The sequence below is a fragment of the Peromyscus leucopus genome, chromosome 5 (assembly GCF_004664715.2).
Source record: "Peromyscus leucopus breed LL Stock chromosome 5, UCI_PerLeu_2.1, whole genome shotgun sequence".
Classification (NCBI taxonomy): Eukaryota; Metazoa; Chordata; class Mammalia; order Rodentia; family Cricetidae; genus Peromyscus; species Peromyscus leucopus.
In genome coordinates, this window is record NC_051067.1 from 40,917,931 (window position 1) to 40,942,391 (window position 24,461).

The window sequence follows — 24,461 nt, forward strand, 5'->3', positions numbered from 1 at the left end:
CATTGAGCACACTGCTGTGTGCCCAACCAGAGTCAGGCTGAGTGAGGTGACCTTGTGATTCTCAACAGGCCAGATATGCATTTGTATTTCTGCCTTACAAATGAGGAACTTGAAGATCAGAGCATAAGATGCATTCTCAAGGCAATAAAACTAGTTACAGTGGGGTTTGGGGTGGATGAGCCAGGCCTGCCAGCCTCATTATCACACCAGCAAGCAATCCTGTGTAGATGCTGTGACAGGAGCCTAAGAGGACAAGTCTCCTGACATTGTGTCTGAAAATTTTCTGGATAGATTCCATAATGTCTGCACTCACTTGAGGGAAGGTCAGGAATAGCAGGGAAACAAGGTTTAAGTAGTTGTAACACATGCCCACAACCAGACACTCTCACTGATTCTGGGGGAGATTTAAGTGAATTCAAATAATAGGAACAATATCTATATGCCCCAACAGCAGGTATCTGGGTAGAAAGTCCTCAGAAGACCCATCTATGGAAGAGTAAACCCCAAAGGAGAAGCTCTGTGGCTGTAGAAACTCATACAGTGCTGTAACTTGAAATCATTTACTAAAAACTGTTGCATAGGAATCCATAAACACCTATGAAAGGTTTGACAGATACTTAACCCTTTGTCAGTATATTTTTCAAACATAACAGGGTCAGCTTATAAATGCATGAAATACTCTGGCATAGTCAGTTCATAACTAATTGATGAGGCCAATAATCATGTCCACCAGCTTACTAACCCTTTGTGTTCCAGGGACCCAGAGGCTGTACCATTTAACATGAGTCTGGCGAATGAGAGCATCTCAGAGGAATTCATTCTCTTGGGGTTTTCAGATCGGCCATGGCTGGAGCTGCCACTCTTTGTGGTGTTTCTAGTGTCCTATATCCTGACCATCTTTGGGAATATGATGATCATTCTCGTGTCCCGCCTGGATGCCAAGCTCCACACCCCCATGTACTTTTTCCTCACTAACCTGTCCCTGCTGGACCTGTGCTACACCACAAGCACAGTCCCACAGATGCTCATCAACATATGCAGCACCCGGAAGGTCATCAGCTATGGTGGCTGCGTGGCCCAGCTTTTCATTTTCCTGGCCTTGGGTTGCACTGAATGTTTTCTCCTGGGTGTCATGTCCTTTGACAGGTTTGTAGCCATATGTCGTCCTCTCCATTACTCAGTCATCATGCACCACAAGCGCTGCCTCCAGTTGGCAGCTGCATGTTGGATCAGTGGCTTCAGCAACTCAGTATTGCAGTCTACGTGGACCTTAAGGATGCCACGGTGTGGACACAAGAAAGTGGATCATTTCCTTTGTGAGATCCCTGCCCTGCTCAAATTGTCCTGTGTAGATACAACAGCAATTGAGGCTGAACAATTTTTTATAAGTGTTGTCTTCCTTTTAATACCTGTGACTCTCATCCTTATCTCATATACTTTTATTGTCAAAGCAGTGTTGAGAATAAGGTCAGCTGAAGGTCGGCGAAAGGCATTTGGGACATGTGGCTCCCACCTAATTGTGGTGGTACTCTTTTATGGTACTGCCATCTACATGTATCTGCAGCCTCCATCCCCTGCCTCCAAGGACCGGGGGAAAATGGTGTCCCTCTTTTATGGGATCATCACACCCATGCTGAACCCTCTCATCTACACCCTTAGGAACAAAGAGGTAAAGGGAGCATTTAAGAGGTTGATAACAAGGGTCTTCTTGGTCACAAAATAAGGAATACCAATGATAGCCCAATTAATATAAGCTCTTACAGATTGATGAATCATACTATTTTTTTTCTTATGGCACTATTATGATGATCCTGTGAAAATAAAATCTTGAAGCCAGAAACCCATATTCGTGTTCTGCTGCCTAGATATATTCATTTCATAAGCTGTGAGAGTGACCTTTTATGATCTTCCAAAACTGCTAACCTTATAAGCTTCACACTTTCAGGTTTTACTGCATTTTTTTTCTTGGTGAGGTTTCTTAAACATCTCAGGGTCTGAAATACATGTTTGTTGATCTTTTCCCCAATAATACATTTTAATAACATGAATATCTCATCCACATGCAAAGATCAGAACTCTACTATTCTTTTCTGACATGTAATGATCTAGTAAAATTCTGTTAAATCTATCTATGGCTTCTGCTCCCTAATCAGAAGTACACACTTAGGCGACCTAGAGTGAAATTTCACACTCTTTAAGAAATACTATACTAAAAAATACAATGAAAATTTTCGGCAGTTCTAATCAAATCTTCAATTCTTCTTATTTTTATACTTTCTACTTCTCTTAATGTCTTACAGAATCTCATGTACCAAAAATAAATAAATGAATAAATAAATAAATAAAGCTGGATTTTACACTCTGAGTCAAACTTATTTTTGTCATTTTGAACAATTTCTTTTTTCCTTACATTTCTCTCCTTTAACTATTAAGGCACTGCATGCAGTTTAAATGATTCACAAAAGCTCATCATACAATGATTTCCACCACTTATTTAATTCACTTTTCATATGCAAAAGGAATGCTTATTGAATTGTTATTAGTTCCCTTGAGGTAGAACATATCATGATCCATACATCTTCCATATGGCTTTCAGAACCCAGCAAAGTGCTGAAGAATTCTTTTTTATGTGTACTGGTGTTTTGTCCACCTATATGTCTATGCAGCATGTGCATGCAGTGTTCATGGAGGGTAGAAGGCGGCATTTGATCCTCTGGAACTAAAGTCACAATTATTAGACATCATGTAGATGGTAGGAATCGAACCCCAGTCCTCTGGAAAAGCAACTAGTGTTCTTTGGTTCCCAGTGTCTACATGGCTGCACACAACCATCTATAACTATGGTCCCAGGAGATCTGATGCCCTCTTCTGAACTTCTGGCCTCTCTGGGTAATGGGCACAGAGGAAGTGCACAGATAAACAAGCAGGCCAAACACCAATACACATAAGAATAAATGATTCAAAAGGACAATGAAATTAGAGAAAATTATTCTAAAAATGTATGAAATAAGAATAAAAGCAAGAAATAAGCCAGTAAAATTTAACAAAAATCAATATACATACATCTACTTTATTTCATACACTACAAGATACTGAAATATGTTTGACAAAAAATTCCAAAAGAACCTCACCTGAGACAGCACACTGATAATAACACTGTGCTGGTTGATTTTGTCAACTTCATGCATGGGTGATAGGATTATTAGAAGCAGTAGAACTTGTCTGTTTGTATTTAATTTCAACAAACACATTCAGTACACTCTCTCATTTACACTTTCTCTTATCTGCACAATATATATTACAAGTAACAATCATATCATGCAAATGTGCAATACTTTTACTCTATTTTTGTAAAAAGAAAAAAATTACCTTATGTTATTAAAGTCCATTGAAAAGATCCAGATTGTCATAGCCACTTATGACATATAAGCTCTTGACCCACTCTACACCATCCAGAAGAAATATACTTTATAAAGTAAACCTATTTTAGTCAATATACAAAAGCATGCGATTTTGTATTAATGTGGTTATATGTGATGTTTCAACACATATAGATACTGAGTGATGCATAAATCAGATTGAACATCTCCAAAATGTGTGTTATGGAAACATTTAAGATCCTTTCTTCTAGCTTCTTGAAATATACATATGAAATCATTGTCTTCTATCACCCTACTCTGCAACAGCACACCAAAATATCTTACTCTTATCTAACTGTAGTTCAGCCTCCATTGATCACTACAAGTTTGGTAACCAATGTTCTACTCTTTATTTCTCAAAGCCAGTGGGCTCTTTTTTATATAAAAATTATTTTTTCTTCATTTTACCTACCAATCCTGGTTCCCCTCCCTCCTTTCCTACTGTCCCCTCCCCCTGCCTCACCCCCAGAGTGGGTAAGACCTCCCTTGGGGAGTCAACAAAGTCTAAGGCCAGTGTTTTGTCTCCAACATATGAGTTGATGCATTGCCTGTCTTCAGGTGTTTGGGTCATTTCACTCAGCATAATGATCTTCAGTTCTAACTGTTGCAAGAAGGCTTTCATTCCTTTCATATCCGAGTAACACTCCACTGTGTATACTGAAATACATTATGCTGCATTTTCTTTAACAGTCATAACTTGATGGCCATTTCTCTTGTATTGTAAGTAGTGGGCAAGGGGGTACAAATGGCTATTCTCCCTGTTGAATATCCAGTAGTGAAACGTCTGGGTCATATGTTAGCTCCATTTTTCATTCTTTGTGGACCTTCACACTGTCTGCCATAGTATCTTGCTTACTTAAACTTTGTTCTGTGACAGCTGTTTTCTTCCTACACCCTCACCGGTCTTATCTTTTTGGATAACACCCGGTCTTTGCTCACTGTGGCTTTGATTTGCATTTCCCTGATGATCAATAACATTTAGTGAAATCTATTGATTGTTTTTATGTCTTCTTTTGAGAAATATCTGTTTAGCTCTATTATCCATTTTTAATATTTTTCAAATTTGTTCTATTCATTTTACATATTTGGAAATGCTCAATGATGTTATAGTAGTTCTAAATTCACAACCTATGCTTTAAAGGTTTTATTTCTTTTTAAAAACTAAAATATATTTACATCTTCTCTCACCTTCTTTTCTCTCCTTCCAACTCTTCCCATGTCCCCATCCTCTCTTAAACTCATGGCCCATTTTTCTTTAATTGAGATATATAGAGATTTGACTGACTACTTACTTGATATTGGATAACCAATTAGGGAGCTGACCTTTGGGGAAAACTAATTCTCCCCCTTCAGCATTCCTCATTGACAAATTCCTCATTGTAGTTGTTTGTTTAGAGGGAGGGCCCCTGAGATTCCCCCCCCCCTTCCACTTCAGTATTTCTATTGGTATTGTTCTTGTTCAGGTCATGTTCAGGCAGACATATTGTTGGGCTATTGTAGGTGAGGCAGCCCTGTCATTTCTAGGAGTCACAGTCTCACATCAAATATCCTGGCAGTCTGCCTTACAGTCTTTCCACCCCCTCTTCATCAATGTTCCTGAGCCTTAAACCCAGGAGTTGTATTGTAGATATACCCATTAGGCTGTGTACTCCAGGACCAGCTGTTCTCTCCATTTTGAACAGTTGTGATTTTCTGTAATGGTTTCTGTCTGCTACAAAGAGAAGCTTTTGATGATGGGTAAGAGTTAAATGTATCTGGCTATAAGGATAAGCATGTAGAATGTTGTTAGGAATTACGACGGGTTGGTAAAGTGACAGTAGTAGATTGTCTTTTAAGATCCATGACCTCCTGCCCATGGGTCATTGGCTAGGTTTGCAGTACCAGGCATGATTTCCATCCTGTTGAGCAAGAATTAAGTCCAATTAGAGAGATGTTGGTTACCACCAAGATATAAGTGCCACTATCACATCTTTAGTGAGATCTTGCCACGCTATTAATCATTATGGTTTATAAACCTCACAGCTGGGTGGGGACTATTGGTTGCCTTTCCCCCTTGGAAAGCTCACATTACTGAGAAAGCTAGTCCTCAGCGAGGAGGCTTCCAGTTCAGATCCAGTTCAGATCCTCTGAATTCTGTGTCTGAAATGCACGGTATCTTCAACAATAGGGACTTGCCTTCAATCTAAGGAGTGTTCTGTATTGGACTTCTTGATTCCCTTAATCAACAACTTAAAGGGGTTATCACGCATGTACTGAATATTTTGTTAGCTTTAGCTCTTAGAGTGAGCATTGTCAGCCCTAGTGGTATAACTTCATTTAATCTACGTATGTATTTGTATACACATACAATCCTATGTGTTATATGCAATTTTAGGTAAATAAAGATAAGATTTTATGGCTTTTCCCAACATTCTTAGTATTATTTCCCCTCTTCCCTCCCTCTCCTTCTGTAATGACTTCCCACAGTAAAATCCCCAGACCCTGGGTTTCCCATTTCCCCTTCGTATCACTTGGCCCCTGCTCTTCCACTCTCTAGAATTCATTCTCCTACCTGCCTCCTGTTCCCCCTCCACTGTGGTACCTTTTTACTTCCGTGGTTTCTGCAGTTACTCAAGACTATCTACTCACATCTCTCCCATCTGGGAACCACAGATGACAGAGAACATGTGCTTGTCTTTCTGGGTCTGGACCACCTCATTCAATATAATATTTTCTAGTTCCATCTGGAAGTAACCTAATCAATTGAGTAAAAGACCCCACAAGGAAAACTTCAAATCTCTGAAGAAAGATATTGAGGAAGTCACTAGAAAATGGAAAGACCTTGCTGTGAAACCTAAAATACTGAAATGTTAGAGGAAAACATAGGCAGTACTCTCCAAGATATCAGTGTAGAAAGGGACTTTCAGAATTAGCCTAGAAATGAAGGCCAACAATTGACAAGTGGGTCCTCATGAGGCGAAAAGTCTTCTGCATAGCCAAGGAAATAATCAACTGAGTGAACAATAAGCCCACAGAGTGGGAGAAAAATCTTTGCCAGTTGTACTACTGACAGAAAATGAATATCCAGAATATATAGAGAACGCAAAATATAGTCAAAAAAAATAAAATAACTCACTCAAAACATGAACTTTAAATCTTAACAGAAAATTCTTAAAAGAGGACATAAAATGGCTAAAATAGCATAAAAATGTTCAGCACCCTTAGCAATTAGAAAAATGCAAATCAGCACCCTTTTGTGATGCCACCTTACTCTAGTCTGAATGGATAAGATCAAGAAAACAACTGACAATAAATGCTGGTGAGGATATGGGAAAGGGAGCCCTCATTCATTGGTGGTGGGACAGCAAACAGTGCAGACACATGGAAATCAGTACAGAGAATTCCCAAAAAGCTAAAAATATTAATAAATTTTCCATATGACACAGCTCTACCGCTCCTTGGCATTTTCCCAAAAGAATCAACATTATATACCACAGATACTTGCTCAGCCATGTTCATTGCTGCTCTATACATAGAAACTTAGAAATGGAAACAACTGAATTATCTTCAGCTGATGAGTGGATAATGAAAATATCGTACATATACACCATGGAATACTATTTGGCTATAAAGAAAAATAAAATCACTACCTTTAAAAAAATAGCTGTGCATATATTTTACATCAACAAATATATATATGTAAGAAATTATGGTTGACCTCACATTTCCTTGTTGATGATAATTGTAACTTTTTAATCAGGGTATGTGCAAATGTACTTTGTGGGTATGCGTGTGAGTGGCCATATGTTCATTTGCATGTGGAGAATTTGACATTAAGTTTCTTTCTCTGGGGCTGGACAGATGGCTCAGAGGTTAAGAGCACTGGCTGCTATTCCAGAGGTCCTGAGTTCAATTCCTAGTAACCACATGGTGGCTCACAACCATCTGTAATGAGATCTGGTGCCCTCTTCTGGCATACATGCAGACAGAACACTGTATATGTAATAAATAATTTTTTTAAAAGTTTCTTTCTCTGTTGCTGCTCCACCTTGTTTTCTTGAGGCAAGGTTTCTTGATGGAGTTGTCTTGGTAGACAGGCCAGCTAGCAAACCTTGGGGATTCTCTTGTCCCTGCCTCATCCCCTCCAACATGGGTTACAGGTGCACGGAGCCACCTCTGAGCTTTGTCCTTGGGTACCAAGGATTCAGATGCATGAAGTAAAGAGAAAATTGTTAGCCATCAGAGTGAGAGATGACCCAGTGCACAAAGGGCTTTTCACACAAGCATGAGCTCCTGAGTTTGGACCCTGGTCTCCTGTAAAACCAGATGCAGTAGTGTGTGTGTCCCAGTGTTCTGATACCCATGTAGTGTGTTTGGGTCCCGGTGTTCTGATACCCATGTAAAATCCAGATGCAGTAGCATGCATCTGTAATCCCAGTGTTCTTATGCAAGATGGAAGGGAAATCTCTGGAAGCCTGTGGGTCAGATCTCGGGGAATACTGATCTGCAACAAGGAGGAAAGCTAGACTACCCAAGATAGTCCTCTAATCCCACATGCATGCCCACACTCACACATATGAGCACACACACACACACACACACACACACACACACACACACACACACACACATTTCTTAAGTTCTTAAGTAAAGCAGGAAATGTAAATTTTCTCTGACTAAAAATAAGTATTTAAGAATATATGCATTTTTTCTAGGCCAAGGACTTCCATGTCAGGACTTTATATGTGGGCTAACAATACTTAAGTTTTTAGAAAATTTCCTTTTGTAGCAAAGTGAAGGATAGTTAGAAGCGGTGAGACACTAAAATTAACAAATGAAGCCACTTGTAATATGCGTGCCTATTATCCCATTCCTCAGGACACAGAAGCAGGAAGATAGATGAGTTCAAGGTCACCTTCTCTCAAAAAGTTAAATAATAAAATTATTTTTTAAGCGAAGAAGCATGTGTAACCGCGAAGTTGAAAGAATCAGCTCTGAAAGGCAGACACCACAGTGGAGCTATTGGCTTAGGGGTATGAACTAGGGAAAAACACACGGGATCTGTGCTGTTTTAAAACTTGGTGGCTGGACAAATCCCAGTGAGGCAAAAATCATCAAAAGCAGATTGAAGAAATAAAATTCAAAGAGCTAATGGATCCTTGACATCAACTTTTCTGATTACACATAATTAAAGTTGCATTAGTAAAGTCTTCTGTTCCCCAGTGCTACTGTGGTGACGGACTAAGTCACAACACAGCAGAGTGTGTTTGGATGTAGATGCACTTTGGAGAGAACACACTAACGTAGACTCTCCTCCTTCCTTTGACATGTTCTGTGATGTCACACTGTATTGTATTAACATGTTAACATGTAATGTTTGGGCCGTATTGCTTTATTCCACACCAAGTTTTCACACTATAATATTCCCATCAGTTATAAACTTGAATGTGTTTTAAATGAGTTGTGGGTTATGATAGGCTAAGTGTGAATAAAACAGAGGTGAAATGAAAAATAAAAATAAAAACAAAGAGGGCTTTGAATTTTTTTCCTGGCTAACCATTTTTCTCCTGCCATTGTTTCTGCCCCTATGGAACACATTTTTTCTTATTTCTCAGAGGGACTAATTATCTCAAGAAATTCTTGAGAGCATCAAATTCTCTAGGTTTTTCTTCCTAGTTTCCATAAGAAAATGCTAAAGTAAGATGATAGCGCACGCCAATAGCCGAATCGAAGTGTGAAATAACTCACATGTGCCAAGAATTGAGTTGAGAAGCAGAATCCCATGAAGGACTTTACTGCTCACCTTTGTATTCCATTCTGGCTGACAACAAAACACTACCCACTGCCTCTAAATAGAAACGGCAGTTCATTGTGTCTAGTCAAAATATTCCATCCTCATCAGTATAATTAGTGCTAAAGTTAAACTACACTACTTTAATAATGTTTATATTTAAGATAAAATATTTAGCATGATAATTATCACATGTGTTCTATTTCGACTTGACAAAAGTACCCAAAAATGGTCAGTAAAGTCAGTAGGTTACTAGTAATGATCCTTACAATTTAAATATATCTTAAATGTACAATGCACACTTACACATGATATCTCTTGTGTATCAACTAAAATTTCTGACTTCGGAAAAATATGTGAAATTTATCTCCCCTATCAGTCACTGACAGCTAAGGATAGAATACGTGCTTGCAATTCACATTTGTTCCTACATTGTTTCCCTGTGACCTTAACATACAGTAAAGGGAGCTGACACAGCTTTGTATTGCTTTTTAGCCTAAATGGGTTAATTCATTTTCTGAATTGAAGTTATCAGTCAGGTCATAACCATTTTATGTCAAATTACAAATACAGAAGTGAAATTATTCTAACATGTTTTTGTGTTAATTTTAAATGTCAAATGGAATCTTTTTCTCTTTTTAAACAATCCTCCTTTGGATAGACCTGTTTTAAATAGAAAATATTCCTCTAAAGTTGCTGCTGTGGATCTTAAAACTGCATAGAAAATTAACTAACTAAATTGGTAAAGGAAATTAAAAACAGTGCTTCTCTAGTTGCACAACTGAATAAATAGTATAGGCTATTGTCACAAGAGGAAAATGACACAAGCGTGTAGCCCTGTGCTTCTTTTCCTTGACTCGAGGTTCCATTCTGGACCAAATATGGGGTGATCACTTCCTGTGCCGAATGCTCATTATCAGTGCTCTCAGCTTTAATCAAAATAGACTCCACTAGGAAGACCTGGTTCTCTCTTCTCTCTCTCTCTCTCTCTCTCTCTCTCTCTCTCTCTCTCTCTCTCTCTCTCTCTCTCTCTCTCTCACACACACACACACACACACACACACACACACACACACACACACACAACTTTCAGAGAGGGGGTGAGAGTGTATGTTGGAAATAGCAGTATTTCCTATGAGACCATACACTCTCCCAATTCTTGTTAGCAATAATTAGCTAAGGGAATTTGGGTGGGAATGTTAGGAGTCCCCCATAGAGTGAGGCAGGAAGTAACCAACCCTGCATCCACTCAGACACCCATAAGATGTTCTTGCTTGTTAGATGTGTGTGCTTAGATCCTTATGCACCACCCACCACCTATTCTGGTGACCATCCAAGTCCTCTCAGGCTGCGCTTTCTCTGGCTCCTTACATGGGATTGGGAGGCTGTAGATGGGCTTCATGTTACAGCATGGGTGGTGTGAATCTGGTGTGCCCACCAACATTCTTCATCCAGGCTGGTTCCATTAGACTATGTCCTATTGTCCCCTGATTTAGCTCCTTTCTCATAGACTTCCTAATGTCGTGTTTCTCCTCTCTTTGTCCATGCTCTGGTAACTCCATTTGACTTCCAAGTGAAGTCCCAGGAAAGAGAAGGAGCTGTGGACATGGCATTTCTGAAGGTGCTGTTAACTTTGGTAAGTTATTGATTCTGTGACCTAGGCCTGTAAAGTACCAAAGATCTGATGTTTGAGAACCTCAGGCTGTGGTCATATCAGTCTAAATTTGATATGCTTATTTCCAGAGGCTTTATCGTATATTAAAAATTGTGGTTAAATATAATTTATTCTGTGTAGAGACTGGAGAAAGATTTGTGAGTGCTTTAGTGGAGTTCTTCTCCCCAAAAGAAATTAAGAAAACATTGGAACCTATTGAATTGTAAAATCCTAGGGATAAAGATACTGACTATAATCGTGTATCCTGTGAGAACTCTCAGTAAGGAAGAATGAGTGATGTTATGACTTTGCCCTTCAACATGGATAATCTGTAAAAAGAATGTAGTATGTCCTTATTGGGTCTTATGGCTTTGTGACCACTGCATGCACAGAATGAGCAGCAGGCTCACTCTGAAACACCTGTGTCATTCTTAACTCTGGGATTTCTTAGTTCACGCCTCTGAACTAAGTAGTAAACTCCATGCAAACCTGGCAAAGCAATTAGATAGCAGCTGATATGAGAGCATTATTTGACTTTTTAAAAGAATATGTGAAGTTTAAATTATCTGGTCAGGGATCCAGAAATCACAAACCAGATAAATGTTTGTAATGTTTTTCAAAATGATGGAAAAACATTTAAATTCCAAAAATGACAAATTGCATTACTAAAGCATTATTAGATAGTTAACATAGTGTCTCTTGTGAAGGAATGGCTATGTTCCTGTTTAGAAGTCATTAGTTTAGATTTGAGTAAGGATACACACACACATTTTTAAAATAACATTTTAGACCAATAAAAGATGTAGCCATTTTCTGTTTAACGTCTGAAATGTAGGAAGCAATCCTCCCCAAGGGAAGGCTGGGTAAAGAACAGAAGTGACTGAGTCAATGAATGAGAATGGAACATTGGTGACTATAATCATGTTTGAATGATCCCTGGTTGATTTAAGAAGAAAGGACAAGGAGAGAACCAGGGTTCATGTTCTGCTTTACAATCAATAAACACTCACGTACATGCATGAATGTCACAGGGAAATTCTAAGAAGAGTAGCCATGGAAAAAAGTCACTGTCAGTCACAGTCACTCCCTCCCAAGGCTTTGTTGGGCTTATTCTGCAGAGTGCTGGGTGCAGAGCACTCAGTGTTAACACAACAGACAAACTTAATTATGTTTCTCATTTCCTGAACAAAACTATGATTTTTTTTTGCAGCTTCCTTGCCAAGACAGCTACTTGCCTTGCTGAATCTATAAACAAGGCTCTTTATTAAACTTGATGTAATAAATCAAGACATGAAATGAAGTCTCAACATTACAATTCAAGTTTTACTGTATGCATATTTAGTATGATCGCTGTGCTGTCAAACTTCTGGCTAGAGTCCTTACTGACAGGATGACTATGGATCAAACGGCAGGTGATCTAGTATGTACTGGCCAGGTGTCAAGATTGGTTATGTGATTGTTCTCTTGGTCTCAGTGGTTTAATCAATACTCTTGAATAATCACATGACTGATCTCCTGGGAAAACTGAGAAAATGAAGTGAGCTTGACTACATCCAACAGTTAACATTAGTACCTAGTTCAAAACAGCTAAGTAATATTAGTCCTATTGTTATTTAAATGACCTATAACTCATAATTTATTTTCTGTTATATTTTAAGATGTTTAAGAATGTAAAGAGAATTTGTGAAGACTAACAGAAAAAAATACATGCATTCTACCATTCAGAATTAACTGCTATTCCCTTATGGTCACACTTGTAGCTATAGAAAAGGTAATAAACACTCTACATCTCAGAGTTTGATAGACTTTTCTCTTCATCAGGTAGAATCCCCCCACCTCCAGTTTATTTGCAATTTCCTAAATTTCCGTTTTACAAGAGGAAGCAGTAAAGCATTGCTGGCTTCATCATAAACATTGGCTCCCAGCTATCAAAGCACTCCAACCTACCTAAAGATTATCAAAATTATCACACCCACCCATTACAACTGGAGAAACTCATTGTAGCCTCTACTGGGATAACTTTGATAATAATTTCATTTCCAGTGTGTGTTAATGTTTAATGAACAAAATATTTTTGTGCTCTAGTGTACCCAAGAGATATATTTGCTTCTAATAAAAGTCACTATCCTGTGGCTTTTTACCAACTGCTTAGGAAAATATGAAAAAAAAAAAAAAGCTAATTTGTATCACACGGAACATTTGCCCTAAGACATAAAACATCTACCAAAACCTGAGAACATAAAACGTTATGGGAGACACAATATCTTCTGGTGCTAGGAAATTGGGACAGACAAAGAACACAATCAGGAGAGATTCCCTAGAAGCAGAGTTCGCTGTAAGAATAGAGAATAAGTGGAAGAAAAACAGCTAAGAGGATACTCCCTGTTCATTCCACTGCATGGCCTCTGATTTTTTTGATCTTTGTGAGAAGGTTTTCCCAACGTGAGAAAAGTCACCCAATTCCAGGGATAAAACACAACTTAGTGATGTAAAACATAATTTTATCTTTGAGGTGTATGGTAAGACAGGCAGAGAATGCTAAAGTAATGTTGTATGTCATTTGTTATTATCTTGTCTGACATAGGATATTAGGGTCATTTTCAATCAGCAGGATGGATGGGACCAGCAGATACAGATGTGAATAATGATAAGTTAAGCTTTTTCAAACATTTTGCTGGGTCTGCCCTCATGGTTGTGGGTGAGATTCTAGATTTCTTAGGAGTGGTGAGAAAGTTTTCAGAATGACATTTGACCCAACAGGGAGTCCATGTCCCCAATCTAGGAACAAGCCCCTATCCTACACACAGGAAACAGGCTACAAGGACAATTAGGTATTTCTCCATTTTTTAAAGTGATGGGAAAATTCAGTGTTAATTTGTGAATGAATCAAATTTTTAGAGACAGGTATTTACACAGTCTCCAACTCACTGACCTTGAACTCCTGAGCCACCTGTCTGCCTCTGAGGGGCAAGGTTACAGGTATGCCATCAATCACCATTCTGAAGGTAGTCTTTTACAGCCTGCTAATGAAAGATTGTGATTGAAAATATTGACAAATAATCACAAGCAGGAGCTCTAAAAACTCAAATTTGATACTTTTCAGAGCAGATGATGATTTAGATCAGTTCCTATGGAAACGTTAGGTCAAGCATTTCTAGAGAGGTTCCCGCTGTACCACCTGACAGTCATTCTCTTTTGAGACAGCACGTCTGCGATCTTCACCGACGCTGTTTTTCTCCTCCTCGGTAATATGTGGCCGCAGATGATGGAAAAGGACAACAGGAGCTCTTTTGAAGGCTTCATCCTGGTGGGCTTCTCGGACCGTCCTCGCCTAGAGCGGATCCTCTTCGTGGTAGTTCTCTCCTTTTATCTGCTAACTCTTCTTGGCAACATGACCATCATCTTGCTTTCAGCCCTGGATTCCCGGCTGCATACACCCATGTATTTCTTTCTGGCCAACCTCTCCTTTCTGGACATGTGTTTCACCACGGGCTCCATCCCACAGATGCTCTATAACCTCTGGGGTCCAGACAAGACCATCAGCTATGTGGGTTGCGCCATTCAGCTGTATTTTGTCTTAGCCTTGGGAGGGGTGGAGTGTGTCCTCCTGGCTGTCATGGCATATGACCGGTATGCTGCTGTCTGCAAGCCCCTGCACTACACCGTCATCATGCACCCTCGCCTCTGTGGGCAGCTGGCGTCTGTGGCATGGTTGAGCGGCTTTGGCAATTCTCTCATAATGGCACCCCAGACGTTGATGTTGCCCCGCTGTGGGCACAGACGGGTGGACCACTTTCTCTGTGAGATGCCAGCGCTGATCGGCATAGCCTGTGTGGACACTATGGCCCTGGAGGCACTGGCTTTTGCCTTGGCGATTTTTATCATCCTGGCACCACTCATCCTCATCCTGATCTCCTATGGCTACATTGGCAGAGCAGTGCTGAGGATCAAGTCAGCGGCTGGGCGAAGGAAAGCCTTCAACACCTGCAGCTCCCACTTAATTGTTGTTTCCCTCTTCTATGGCACCATCATATACATGTACCTCCAGCCGGCCAACACTTACTCCCAAGACCAGGGCAAGTTCCTCACTCTTTTCTACACCATTGTCACACCTAGTGTTAACCCCCTGATCTATACTCTGAGGAACAAAGATGTCAAAGAGGCCATAAAGAAAGTGCTAGGGAAGGGGAGCACAGAAGTATAACAACAAAGGATCACGTTTAGGTTTTGCCTTTTTACCCACATTCTTGATACACTACTAGACCTAGGAATGGTCTAGGATTACAGACAGAAGGGACATTTTATGAGAAAGATAGGTTGCCGGGGATAAGATACCACTCCTATATTGAAAACCATTGTGTCCTCTCAAGTTCCTCAAGTTTATCACCAAGGGGTTCTAACTTGAATAAAACAATTATCTGTCTTTGCAAAATACCAACTGGGAATGTCATCATCACTTTTTAAAAACTACAATGACTGTGCCTAGTATGTCCTTAACAAATATGAGAAGAAAGTTCTTAGAAGTAATACAGAAGAAACACTTGATATTTTCTAGAAATTTCCAATGTGCTTTTCTAGTGCCAAATGCCTACTCAAGAGCCAAAACAATTAGTTCAATCATCTGGCTTTAATATCTCCAATACCATAATTAACTTGCAGAGTGTGTGCATTTTAAATCACATATATACATAATTGATCTTAAGGATTCATGTTTGACTTTCAAGCAAGAGACACTAAAGGAGAAAACATGTAAAGCAAGATGAAGAGGAGAAAGTTCTCGTTAATATTTAATGTACCCGTCAATGCCAAGAAAAGGCAGAGGAGTCTTCTTGCTTCAAATGTTTACTTTATTTCTCTACTCTCCCCATATGTTATGAAAATGTTTTGAATGGAGGAAGAAAGAAAAGAGATGAATGGCGGGGATTGTTGTGATATTTGTGATTGGTTAGTCTCTGAATATTGATCCCTTCCTGTCTCTGTTACTGACAGCAGTGCCTCCCCTGATACTGTGGTGATCACTTTGAGCAGTTCACACTGTACCTATTTAAATACCCACCGCAGGCTCCAGTGTTTGGACAGCAGGTCCCCAGCTGGTGGCACTGTGTTGCAAAGTTGTGGAGCCTTGTGGGAAGTAGAGCTTCACTACAAGAAGTAGGTCACTGAAATCTGGGCTTGAGGTTATGCATCCCTACGCCACTTCCTTGTCCACTTCCTGCTTCCTGTTCTACAGACATATGAAGAGGTGAGGAGCCCCAGCCACACTCTCCTGCACTGTGATATTGCTACCATGCTTTCCCCTCCATGCTAGAGGATAAAACAAAATAAACTATAAGCCAATCAATCCCTTCTTAAGTTGCTTTTTTAAAAAATTGACAGCAAGGTCTTACTATGTGGCAAGGAAGAAATTAAAAGACAGAATACATACTTCTATTGAAACACTAATTTTTGTAGTCCTCTTAATGGAACTCCAGATTAATTCATTTCCCACGGTACCTATTTTTGCTTTACCACGTTCTTCTCTAAAATATTTAATATCACCATAACAAGTTACAGAGACTAACAATGTGAGAACTCCGGGTAAAAACATCACTATGTCTTATTGACATTTCCACAGCCCAGCAGTTTATTGAATAATTTACAAAGTATACTACTACTTAAGCATAAAGTAAGATAAATTAAAAAATACCCTATCATCTTATGAGCATTGTACAATATCACTCAAAATAAATTATAGAAGAAACATTTTATCTTATGCTCTTTGAGTTTTTCCTTTCACAGATCATGAGTCATCCTTACCTATTGATATTTTCAATAGATGGGCATGTGGTTATGATGATCATTAGGATTCTGTTGAGCAAGACATCAGAAAGTACATTCCAGCAAACTTCTGCATGACGGAGATGAGGAGGCAATGGGTCAGACATCTGAGGAAAGTGTTCCTGGCAGAAGTAGCAACGTGTGCAACCTTCAGATCAGGATGATGACAAGGAACAAAAAGAGGGATGGAGAAGTAGGAGGGATCGGGAGCAGGGGCCACCCTGGAAAGGAAGGTGTTTCCAGAAAGAAAATGGGAGCAATGCTGTAAAATGTGGCTCATTGGCCAGGTGAGGTAGGACCTGAAAATCAATCCTTAGATATCATCAATCTCTCGAGGCCCAGCAAGCCAGCACAAGCAGAGTGACTGCATGAAATCTGAGTGGAGAATGTGGGGGACAGAGGGGGACAGCTGAGAGCCAGGCAGCCAAGGTGGATCTTCTGTTGAAGGAAAACTGCAAAGAGCAGAGGAAGGGGGTAATGTAGAAACGGGTTCTAAGATAAAAAAGAATATTTAAAATGAGCGAAATTATAGCATGTTTATAAGATAGAAAGAGAGGAATGATCTAGTCACAAAATAATGACATAGAAAGGGAAGAAAAAAGTATCATGAGACCAGGTTATGGCACATTATTCACAGATTGTTGCCAATATGATGAAAAGAAAGCAAAGAGCTTCTCTTTCAACCTACTATAGATGGGAACATATATGGGAGGACATAAACTTTAAAGTATCCAATTCAGTCTTTCAACATGGCTCAGCAGGCAGAGGAGCCTGCCACCAGGCCTGATGACCTCGCCTCACTCCCCAGGTTTTGCATGGAAGAAGGAGAGAACTAGTTCCCATGGGTTGTCCTCTGACGTCCACAGACATGCAGCAGGACTGCAGGACAATACATACACACACACACACACACACACACACACACACACACACACACACACACACACAAATAAAATATAGTAAATATTTACAGCAGCATATTTTAAAGCCACCAATTGAAAAGGAGAGGAGGGGCTTATTTGAGTAGATGATACAGAAAAGGTAAAAACAGAAACAAAACAATGAAACATCTGTTGAGGCCCTGGGGCTGACCTTCTCCCTTGTATGTTCCTCCACTGTCCGTTCAAGTGTAGTTTTACTTGAACAAACATTGTTTGTTGATGTTCTCTTTGTGTCTGGAGGAATTCTTCTCAATGATGACAGAACAAAACAGAAAATTCTGTAAAAAAAAAAAAAAAAAAAAAAAAGTATGTTTAGATCAATTGGGTCACTACTTCATAATTAATGTGTTATTTTTTTTCTATCACTATTTTCTTACTCAACAAAATCACACTTGAGTACTTCTGACTCCTTGTAACTATATATTCTTCCTTGCCTCCACACAGTTCTCCACACAGCCATAGGCGTACAACTCATAGCTTTCTCACTGTGTAACACTTTACACAGTTCCTTCTCACTCTCACACAGCTCTCTTTACAGTCCCTATACACAGCAGCAGCTCTTTCACACAGCCCCCTCTCACACACACCCACTCACACGCACGTACTTCTTCTACATTGTTCACTCTTTACTCACTCACTCTTTCACCCACTCACTTCCTCACATTTCTCTCATGCTTCTTCATCTCTCACTCAGCACACACACACACACACACACACACACACACACACACACACACACTTCACTCACATTCTGCAGCAGCTCTCACATAGCTCAACACAGACTTCTCTCTCCACACCACAGCTGTTCTCTCACAGCCAAACTCTGGACAATTATAAGCTACAGTTTCAGGACCTGACCCTCTCATCATAACACAAGACAAGTCACTTAGTTTCTCTGGGGCTAGTAATGTCACATTGACCCATGCACATAGTTCTAAGTTGGTGAGGGATCCCAGACAGTAAACAATTGCCGGAATCCTGAGCAGTCAGGATACATGCAGAAAGAGAACTACCACAGGGAGCTATATCTCAACGTAAACAGTTGGGCCTTGATTTAGCAATAAACAACACCTGAGAATTAGTCTTTGTGTATTTTCTGCAGGGGAAACTTAGTCTGTTTTTTAATTTGTTCTGAAGCCTAAAATTAGCTGTCTTTGAGATTGAGAATACTGTTACTTTCCTGTGCCGGTGACGAAGAATATTCTGCTACTATCTCTGTTCAGAATAATCAGCTTAAACAGAAATCATCTTCCTGACCATCCACAGCTAAATGTGTGCCTCAAAAGTATAAAACATACCACCAAAGGACTGTAGAAAGAACCTCACAACTGTTCTTATTAGGGAGACATAGCAGTGGCATCCAAGGAAGTTATGGACAAAAAACAACCAGTCATTCACAGTCAGTAACCCCACGGCTTTGCCAAGTGGTGGTCCCCAACAGGGAATCATGCATCTGGTGGGTTGACCTGTTAAACACTACTTGTCACTGCTGTACATTCCCACGGCCCCCTGCGGTTCTATTTACTTCTGGAAGGCCAGTAAACAATATTTTGTGAGGACTCTTTTCTCCTTCATTAGCACCAGCAATATGAGATCTGCTGACTACTTTTCCTTATGTAGTAGATGACTTATCTTTATTACTTAACTATATTTCCTTGAATATTCAGAAAATTAAAACCCACTCAGATAGATTTGCTATCTGATTTCTATATTCATATTTTCAGTCCTTTGCTACTATATTATTTACAGTCTCTGGAGTAATATGACACACTTTATTTTTCTTGTACTTATTCATTTGAAAAACTGATATGAGACTATACATTAGAACATATAAAATAAATCTTGATTAGGGAAGATTATTGAAAAATGCAAATCAAATTATTAAGTTTGTAAAAAAAATGTAAGAAACTTCATTGAACACAGAGATGGCTTAATTAAGCAAAACCTAAAAAAGAAAAGAATTATTTGGCTATGTAAGAAACAAAAGTAGCCGGGCGGTGGTGGCACATGCCTTTAATCCCAGCACTCGGGAGGCAGAGGCAGGTGGATCTCTGTGAGTTTGAGGCCAGCCTGGGCTACCAAGTGAGTCCCAGGAAAGGCGCAAAGCTACACAGAGAAACCTGTCTCGAAAAATTAAAAAAAAAAAAGAAACAAAAGTAGCCTTCTATGAGCTGAGATAATAAAAACATGTCCATAGTTCCAGAATTCACAGAAGTCCATTCAATAAACATTGATCTCAGATGCAATTATACAGCGAATCCACAGTTCTCTGTGGCTTCACAGAATTCTCTTGGTGCCTTTACAGAAGGAAACAAATTATTACATTGATAGCACAAATTTGAATCTTTACTGCATAAAGTATTTTAGTCCCTATTGACATTCCCTTTTGTCTTGGACACAGTTGAGGAGAAGGTCCCCAGGGGAAGAGCACTATAGAACAAAACCTGGGTGAAAGGTGAAGAGCTGATTCACAGAGAACCCCACTGGGTATCATCCTTGGTTCTAATAAGGGTTGCTATCCTTTTGAGCAAGCCAGAGCACAGACCAGCACTGAGGAATCTCCCTCTAGCCACTCCTGGCAGTCCTGATAGGGAAGACTCTGAAAAGAGCCGTGAGTGCCCACTGTGCCATGCAATGCCAGAAAATACACTCTCCAGCTACCCACAAGACTTTCTTATTCCCTTGTTTTCTGAGTTACTCCTGAATGAAGATCTCATAACTTGTCACCAAGTGGAATGAGGTGGGTGGAGCACAGTTCATCCCATCAGGCTGATGCTGAAGAACTTATGAAGACATTATTGGAGCTGCATATTTCTAATGAGTCCGTTTGGAATTCAAAGTTCCTTGAACTAGCACACAGACACAAACCATTGCATCCCTAAGGCTCCACGTGGGGGTATGTGGAACACTTCCTTGAAACATTGTATAAAGCATATTGGAAAAAGACAAACTGAAATTTGGGGGTTTGAACATTTATTTTATGGATTGCTTGCTATTACGGCATTTAGAAAACATTGACTCAGTCTTAGTTTCTTCATTCCATTTACTTTTCTTATAGTGCCTATATGGGAACACTTGTTTGTTCTCTGCTGAAAAAAAAAACAAAAAACCTTAGGAGCAGAGCAGCCTTGTGTCCTAACCAGTTTGTTACCTACAGCTTATAAAACTGTAAATCTAGATTTACCTTTAAATTAAAACTAAAGGTAAATTTAAATTTCTATTTCTCAACCTTTAAATTTAGATTTGCCCACAACCTGGTCTTTGAAAATGAAGAAAAAGCAGCCAGCTTTGATACTTCTTAAAGCTAAATTACGATGATTGGTGAAAGCTACACTTATCATTTCTCCTTACACTCCAGCTGCAAAAGGGAAGCTCAGCCCAGCGTTTTAAAAGCCCTCCAGCTCTGAGTGTTGAGAAAGGCTGTCCCTGCAGATGCTGCCAACAGAACTCCACTCAAGAACAGAGAAGGAGGTTTGTGTACTTTTACCTCTCAGCTCAGATGGGGAGCTCCATTGTAGGAGGTATCAGGTAGACAGCATCAGCTGACTTCTTGGCTAGAAGTGCAGAGACTCAGGGTTCTGGGTCTGTTTCAGTTGTTAACATGTCCTTCCATTTCACACCCTGATGATCCTAACAATTCAAGACGCTTCAACTTTCTCAGTACAAAAGGATACTTCAGTTTTTATCCAAACAATCTCCTTTTTGTAATGGATTTGGTAGAGATCACTGAGTGTTTGCAGAGTAGGAAAACTTGACCCTGAAGAGAGAAAAGTTCAATGTAACACTGAGAGTTACTGCAATCTCCCTTCTGCATTGTCTTCAGCACATTATTTTTCTGTCTCTCTGTCTTTCCAGGCAATGACCTGTCCCTGCTCTAACTGCTGTGGATCATGGGGAGATACTCCCTGTGCTGTTAAATGCCACCACACAGTGATTTCACAATGACAGGAGAATGTCCATTCTTCTGTAATTACTGATCTTAGTGTGGGTGAGAAGGTATTGTCTTCTTATCAACCAGGGCTCCTTGCAGAGTCTGGTTGTGACTGAATTCCAGCAAATAAATGCCTTATTGAGAACTGGTCTGGAAAGGCCACTGGCCCAGCACTTGCATCAATATAATGAGACACCTTCTGAATAATACTTGAGGAGATGTCCCTCTTTCATATTATAGTTAAGGAGAACCTACAGCTTTTCACCTAAACAAGATCCCTTCTAAGGCTAGATGAGTTTTATTACTGATAAACCAGGACAGCAGAATGACCTCAGCAGTCCTTGGAGGGACTATGGGTTAGCGTCACCTTAGTTATATGAGCTTGATGGCATTTTAAAGCCCTGGAGAAACTTGGGAAATCTCAAAGTTGTGACATCTCTCCTTACCCATCATGTATTCTGCTTCAGAATTCCTACCAGGGGCAATATTTTCCTCCCTTCTCCTCTTCTTCGCTCATCTGTCCCTTGCTTTCCTATTTTCTGATTAGTTCCATGGTCCATTTTTAAACTGAGTTGTTTATTTTCTTACTGTTCAGTTTTTTTTAATTCTTTCTCTATATAGATATTAACCCCCTGTCAGATGTATACCTGTAAGAAAAAATCCGACTTTCCATTCTGTAGACTGCTCTGTCGTTGGAACAATGGTGTCCTTTACTGTACAGAAGATTTTTAGTTTCATGAGGTTGCACATATGTGCGACCATTTTAATGTCTATGCCATCAAGGATCTGTTCAGAAAGCCCTGTTCCATGCCAACAAGTTCAAGTCTTTCTCTACTTTCTCTTCTCTCCGGATATCAGGTCTTATGTTAAAGTCCCGACCCATCTAGAGTTGAGTTTTGTGCAGGGTGAGAGATCAAATTTCATTCTCCATGTAGCTGCTCCTCAGTTCTACTCTATTGATCAACACATCTGCTTTTATGACAGTGCCATGCTGTTTTTACTATAAAGCTCTCTAATATAACGTGAGTTCTCCAACAGTTTTTGACATTGACGGTAAAGAATGTGGTGGGGATTACCTCTAAATCTTCCTGCCAATAGCTATGTAGGAAGTTCCAAAAACAAAAGTTAACCAAATGGCAAAGAATCAGCAAACAAACGTACAATTTGTCTAAATCATGAATGTGCTTTTTAAATTTTAGCATTCAGGTTAGATATGTGGGTGTGGACACAGAAACTTCAGAAACACCTAGGTAACTGGTTCAACTGTACTTTTTCTGTGGCACAAGCAATATCAGTTATGTAAATGTCTTCAAACTTCTAGTAAGTAGAAATACATAACTGAAACAGTTAATAAACATGGTTATAAAGCACTGTGAAAACAAATAAATACATGCTAAATATACAGTAGTTAATATGTGTGAATTGACTTCTTGAATTTTTATGTTTCAGGAAAACGTAAGTTAAAACGATCATGAGTTGGGCAAATGAGAGCATCACCGAAGAGTTTGTTCTCTTAGGTTTCTCAGATCAGCCATGGCTGGAGTTTCCACTCTTTGTGGTCTTCTTGACTTCTTATGTAGTGACCATCTTTGGAAATTTCAACATCATTGTGCTGTCCCGTTTGGACCCTAAACTCCGCACTCCCATGTACTTCTTTTTGACTAATCTGTCAGTCATAGATCTTTGTTACATCACATGCACAGTTCCACAAATGCTGGTAAATTTACGCAGCATTAGGAAAGTTATCACTTATGGTGGCTGTGTGGTCCAGCTTTTCATGTTTCTGGCCTTGGGAGCTACCGAGTGTGTTCTGCTGCCAGTCATGTCCTTCGACAGGTTTGTAGCCATCTGTCGGCCTCTCCATTACTCAGTTATCATGCACCGGAGGCGCTGTCTCCAGTTGGCAGCTGTATCCTGGATCATTGGCTTTGGAAACTCAGTGTGGCTGTCCATCCTAACTCTACAGCTACCACGCTGTGGCCACTATGTCATAGATCATTTCCTCTGTGAAGTCCCCGCCCTGCTCAAGTTGTCCTGTGTGGATACAACTGCAAATGAGGCCGAACTGTTCTTTGTTAGTGTGATTTTCCATTTGGTACCTTTGACACTCATCCTTATATCATATGCTTTTATTGCCCAAGCAATCTTGAAAATCCAATCTGCTGAGGGTCGACAAAAAGCGTTTGGGACCTGTGGCTCCCATCTAATAGTGGTCTCCCTGTTTTATGGTACAGCTGTCTCTATGTATCTACTGCCACCTTCACCACACTCCAAGGACCCAAGGAAGATGGTTTCCCTCTTCTATGGGATTATTGCCCCCATGCTGAATCCCCTAATCTATACACTTAGGAACAAAGAGGTAAAAGAAGCCTTTAAAAGGTTAATCAAGAGAGTCTTCTTAACCAAGAATTAAGTGGTACGGGAAAGACACGGTAAAGGGTACCCAGGTTGCTCCCCTCTTCCTGTTGTGCTGATGGAGAAATGGAGTCTCCTGACTGCACTGTGGCACGTTTTTCTCCAGAGACTCGAAGCCAAGCTAGGGCCCTGAACATTTCCTCGTGTTGATGAAGGTGTTTAGATTGTTGTTGAAAACACTGAACCTAGCCCTATCCCTGAGCCTAATTCTTTTTTTTTTGTTGTTGTTGTTTTTTTTTTTTTTTTTGTTTTTTTGTTTTTCGAGACAGGGTTTCTCTGTGTAGCTTTGTGCCTTTTCTGGAACTCACTTGGTAGTCCAGTCTGGCCTCGAAATCACAGAGATCTGCCTGGCTCTGCCTCCCAAGTGCTGGGATTAAAGGCGTGTGCCACCACCGCCCGGCTCCTAATTCTTTAAGTCATCTTATAAACACCACATTGTAGCACTTTTACTGCACAGAAGACGTGATGGAACATCTTTGTCTCACTGTTCATCAGGGGAAAGAACCCTTGGCAG

At 39.9% G+C, this 24,461-nt stretch overlaps 3 protein-coding genes across 3 annotated transcripts; all 3 read left to right on the plus strand.

Annotated features, from left to right (window-relative positions):
- Nucleotides 1–781: 781 nt before the first annotated feature.
- Nucleotides 782–1,723, plus strand: LOC114701643 (olfactory receptor 2B2-like). Its single transcript, XM_028881768.1, has one exon. The coding sequence runs from the start codon at nucleotides 782–784 to the stop codon at nucleotides 1,721–1,723; it is 942 nt and encodes a 313-aa protein (XP_028737601.1).
- A 12,238-nt stretch (nucleotides 1,724–13,961) lies between these two features.
- Nucleotides 13,962–15,047, plus strand: LOC114701632 (putative olfactory receptor 2W6). The gene has a single exon (XM_028881761.2). The coding sequence runs from the start codon at nucleotides 14,094–14,096 to the stop codon at nucleotides 15,045–15,047; it is 954 nt and encodes a 317-aa protein (XP_028737594.1). The 5' UTR covers nucleotides 13,962–14,093.
- A 7,956-nt stretch (nucleotides 15,048–23,003) lies between these two features.
- On the plus strand, nucleotides 23,004–23,945 carry LOC114701621 (olfactory receptor 11). The gene has a single exon (XM_028881754.1). The coding sequence runs from the start codon at nucleotides 23,004–23,006 to the stop codon at nucleotides 23,943–23,945; it is 942 nt and encodes a 313-aa protein (XP_028737587.1).
- The last annotated feature ends 516 nt before the right edge of the window (nucleotides 23,946–24,461 follow it).

What these genes read in the sequence shown, in the direction of transcription:
- LOC114701632 (XM_028881761.2), top strand. Translation starts at nt 14,094, where the DNA reads ATGTGGCCGCAGATGATGGAAAAGGACAACAGGAGCTCTTTTGAAGGC.
- LOC114701643 (XM_028881768.1), top strand. Translation starts at nt 782, where the DNA reads ATGAGTCTGGCGAATGAGAGCATCTCAGAGGAATTCATTCTCTTGGGG.
- LOC114701621 (XM_028881754.1), top strand. Translation starts at nt 23,004, where the DNA reads ATGAGTTGGGCAAATGAGAGCATCACCGAAGAGTTTGTTCTCTTAGGT.